Genomic DNA, 4,889 nt, shown 5'->3' with positions numbered 1-4,889 from the left:
GTTTATGTCTCTGCATCAAGTTTCTTGTTCTGGAGACAATATGATTCATCTCCCAAAAAATGTTAGACAACGGGACCAATTTATGAGGATAATTAGGGATTATGTTTACCTTTTTTTATTTTCATTTTTGACTGATTTCTAATAATTTTGACGATTAAACACCAATCAAGTAGTGTTGCCTCAAATATCTTTGCATCTCACTGAAAGGCTACACGTGATAAAACACATGAATCGTATAATTATAAGAGTACAAATACGTGGACCTAACAAGATGACGAGGTACTTTTTGTCCATTTTCAAAGGGAAGTTAAACTTAGGTAAAATATTAAAGTTAAAAATGGTAGAATAGAATGGTCATATCTAGTCCTTTTGTGTTGGGTACGATCCGTGATTGGTACTGGCAAGGAAATGATGGATGAAGAATGGCTCTATTCGTTTTATATCTCCAACTGTTCCATCTACCCTGTTTGCTAATAAATGCCATACAATCAGACATAATCATATAAGGTGGGCTCAAATATATTTATACGTATATTCATGAAGACCAAGTGTATATATATATATATATATATATATATATATATATATATATATATATATATACTTATTATACTTTTATGTGTGTACATGTATATGTGTATATACAACCGAGGGCACCATGGTCAATTTATGACCTATATGAGGTAATATATATTGGAACTCAAATCATATGAATGAATGAATAATAGTAATCACTTTTAGTATACTATCCGCCATAACAACATTTTATATAGTTATATAAAGATAAATTTGAGATTTTGAAATAACGTCATTAATCTTCACAAACCCAAATACAAGTTAATCCAACATTTGTTTCAATTATATCTTTTAACAATAAATGTATATACATGTCATACAAAGCCATAAACAAAATAAAACATACCTCGAAAATATTATGACATGCTATTGTCAATTGTGGGGATGGAAAGGGTAAAGTGGTTGGTCTTTCCAGTTTCCCAAAACAACAAGACTACCCCATGATCAAGGACCACACACCCTTCAAATTGAGGTATGTCCCATGAGATTTAATAAATCATACAGAAATAAAGAGGTAATTGAGTAGATGAGCTTCATGACGAAAATGGTTATAATATATGAAAAGGGACCATCAAAAGGGCTCTATATCGGCACATCAAAAGACTAGCTAGCAGCCAATATTTGATATGATTCAAGATGGAAAATGAGGGAGACAAATAAGCATAAATTAAAAGCATCTTTTTTATGGGACGATATGATAAAAGCATGTTACCAATTCATCAAAAAACAATATTTGATGGGTTATGTTTATGCTTAAAAGTTATAATTTATTTGTGATTTTTAAAAGATGCAGGACAAAAACAAAAAGTGTTTTAAGACCTTCTAAATTCAGACAAAGATTGTATGATTCAATAGTAGCTTTTAAGGTTTATAGGTTAGGTCAAATTTTGGAATTTAAAAGTAAAAAAATGCAATTGGGATTTACTTACTAAGATAACACATGATGGATTTAAATCCTTGATTTCATGCGATTCACATTAATAATAGAATTGAATCAAAACTGAAAGATCATAAAATTTGGAAAACGTTAAAGGTTGGAGTTTCTACTTATCGTTTCTACTCATTTATAAGCATGGATTATATTTTTACATTATGTTCATACGCTTTTAAGCATGAAATTTGTAATACACATCACTGTGAAGTTTAACTATTTTGAGATATTTATTAATACGAGATAAATTATTACTTTTCCGTGTTTACATTAAAAAACATATATTTATTGTAATGTTTTGCTGACAAAGAGAGATCTATCTTCCAAGAAAATGAGAGCCAACTTTTTGTATAGACAGTTTTGTCCCTTCTTTCCACATGGACCTTCTCATTCAACACCCCTCGACCCTCCCATAACCAACTCACATATGTATTAAATAAGCATGCAACTATACAAGTACTTGAAGGGTAGAAGAAGGAAATTACAACAAAAGGAAAGCCTCCATAACCTTGTGTATAAATAAGTTGAGATAGTCTCCTCTTTTGACCATTCAAGTCGAGAAAGTGAGTCATATCTAAACTCAATGAAGCTCTTTCTGGTGATCATCCTTTTATTTCTCTCCACTCTCCTTTATGAACAAGCTCAAGGTATGTTTCAACAACAAGCATCTATACACACATATACATATATAGTTACATATAAACTATCTGGTAGTCATATTTAAAAAGTATTTCACCCAGCTAATTAGTGGTTAATTTTTTTATTTTTTTGTGATCAACCCAACGGTAAAGTTAATGTAATTTCCATAAACAAGGAAATATGTAGTTAGCGCATTTTATAGGCCATTACACGAAAACGAATTTTAGATAAAGATATGTTTAAATAGTTTTTTTTTTTTTTTTTTTTTTTTTTTTTTCTATGAAGGATCAAGAAATATTTTCTAAATTTTCTTAGTTAGAATTCACTTTCAAAGTTTCTGCATTATGCAATGTCAACATATCTTTTTATTATCTAATTGTTATGCATCCGAATCACTAGCAAATACCCCGTTTTTTGTAATAACCCAATGGTATTCTAAAGCTTGTTTCCTATGCTTATTTGTATGCAGGAATAAATAGAAAACTTATGACAGAAACCATCTCCTCTAGTACTACAACAAGTGTTAGCACCATCACTTACAAGGTTGGTCATCTGCCAAAATCTTCACATTTTGTAGACAAAAACAAATTAATAAAATTTCCTAATTTTAATAACATAAATTTGATTTTCATTTTCAGAAGCACAACAATGAAGAAAACAAAGGTCATGAACTGAAATTGGGAAACAAATCTACCGAAGATAATCTTGCTGTTAGTTTATCATCAAAACACTTGAAATACGAAAAGACAGAAGCCAACCCACCAGGCTATGCAGATATTGTAGACTTAGCTGGGATGGATTATTCTCCAGCTAGGAGAAAACCTCCGATACACAATTAAGGTTACAAAAAATGAATAAATTTCAGTGTTTTTTGGAAGTCTATGTAACGAAATATGAAGGTAGATCAACCAAGTTTCGAGAAGACGTCAAGGAGCAAAGGCAACATTCTTCATATTTCAGTAATTTGTTCATAACTGAATAATATCCTTTTAATTTGTGATAGGTAAATTAGGTATTCACGATTAGGAAGAAAAGGTTATGTACATATTACATTATGTTATTATCATATAGAATTAGTTTTAGATTAATGTTATTAATATTTTTTAAGTTTAGAACCATAAGCCCTTCGTGAGCTTTGTAGGCTTTTTGTGATAAATCTGTGAAGATATTAAATGAGGTGAACGGAAATAAAGTGATTATTTAATATTAGCTAAGGCCTAAGAATCTTTTTGTTCTTTCTTGTTTTGTTCATGTTGATGAAAATACCGGGTATATATATATATATATATATATATATATATATATATATATATATATATATATATATATATATATATATATATATATATATATATATATATATATATATATATATATATATATACTAGCAGTTTACCCACACCTATCAATTAGTTTTTTTTGCGGAAATAATCTACTATATCTAAACAATTATCAATAAAAGTTATACTAATAAATACATAATCCATTAGAATATAAAATGAAGAGTTCATATTGTTTACAAATGTGTACGAACAAATGATTGATTGTATATTATTATTTGTCAAACACTTCTTTATACACCACATTTGATGTATAGACTTTACTGTTATTGATTTGTTTGTCAGATTTTACTAATACTTTTGTATTGCCACTTGATATCCCTCTGGATAATGTCACATAAAGTTGGTCATAGAAAAAAACCAATTGTAGAAGATATATAGTTAGATTTAGAATTATTTGCCAATAAGCTTTATTGATTGTCATCGCAAACATGATCAAATTGGAAATTGTTGTCTTTAGCTTGAATGAGAATGTGTCATCTTCAGACGAACATAGAGGAATCATTGGTAAAAATACGATACTTCTAGTATGTTGCCCATCAGCTATTTCGGCATCAATGACATTGTGCTGGATTTTTTTACATATTAATGGGATGCCATTACACAGACGAAGCGGGAATAAAAGCATTATTTTAGTAAAAATTGATTTTATATTTATGATTTCTAATATATTTAATTAATAAGCTTCTACTCTCTACTCTTATTACATTTTTATAATCAAATTGTCTTTTAATATCATATTTTGATTTTACAACATAGGTACAATATTAGACAGGAACTGTACATATATAAACCAATAAATATGTTGCGATTGGATACTATTAATAAAAAAAATTAATTGTTTGGATAAAATGAAATTTAAAACACTTATCGAGTGATGGATATCTTTTAATTTTGTAAGCCCTTTGTATTTTTATATTAAAAGTATCATAACAATGAAGGGTTTGTAGATGGAAAATTGTTTCATTTAAATTACGTATACAAAATCTGCAATTGCTTTCTTCCTCATTGGAAGATATATTTGCTATATAGCAAAATTAAATTAATTGGCTATTAGTTTCCAAAAGATTAACTTGCAAAACTTTTAAAATACATAGAAATGCAATTTAACGAAATCTGATTTGTAGGCATGCCAAAAGATTGTCTCTTGAGATCATGCATAAATACCACTCTATCTTCTATTTAGAGTGCAATCTAGAAATATACATAAATCTCACACTTATTCAACCACTTTCATCCCCTTTAGTGGTTAAGAATGTTATAACTTTATTATTATTATTATTATTATTATTATTATTATTATTATTATTATTATTATTTTTCTAAAAGAGCATAAGCTACATGTTTTTTAGCCATACGAAAGCAATTGATATTTAAGGGAGAACTAAGATAGATAAAACTAA

At 28.3% G+C, this 4,889-nt stretch overlaps 1 protein-coding gene across 1 annotated transcript; it reads left to right on the top strand.

The window, feature by feature from the left end:
* The first annotated feature begins 1,977 nt into the window (after positions 1 to 1,977).
* LOC145008478 (uncharacterized) lies at positions 1,978 to 3,355 on the top strand. Its single transcript, XM_078967079.1, has 3 exons — positions 1,978 to 2,154; positions 2,616 to 2,689; positions 2,785 to 3,355. Exons 1-3 carry the CDS (start codon positions 2,091 to 2,093, stop codon positions 2,983 to 2,985), a joined length of 339 nt encoding a protein of 112 aa, XP_078823205.1. The 5' UTR covers positions 1,978 to 2,090; the 3' UTR covers positions 2,986 to 3,355.
* Positions 3,356 to 4,889: the final 1,534 nt, after the last annotated feature.

The sequence above is a fragment of the Lactuca saligna genome, chromosome 8 (genome assembly GCF_052625555.1).
Source record: "Lactuca saligna cultivar CGN05327 chromosome 8, ASM5262555v1, whole genome shotgun sequence".
Taxonomy (NCBI): domain Eukaryota; kingdom Viridiplantae; phylum Streptophyta; class Magnoliopsida; order Asterales; family Asteraceae; genus Lactuca; species Lactuca saligna.
Note: the sequence above shows the minus strand (reverse complement) of the source record. Positions and strands in the feature narration are given on the sequence as shown.

Coding starts and splice junctions, on each gene's coding strand:
- LOC145008478 (XM_078967079.1), top strand. CDS start 2,091: ATGAAGCTCTTTCTGGTGATCATCCTTTTATTTCTCTCCACTCTCCTT. Junction 2,155..2,615: donor CCTTTATGAACAAGCTCAAG/GTATGTTTCAAC, acceptor ATTTGTATGCAG/GAATAAATAGAAAACTTATG. Junction 2,690..2,784: donor TTAGCACCATCACTTACAAG/GTTGGTCATCTG, acceptor TTTCATTTTCAG/AAGCACAACAATGAAGAAAA.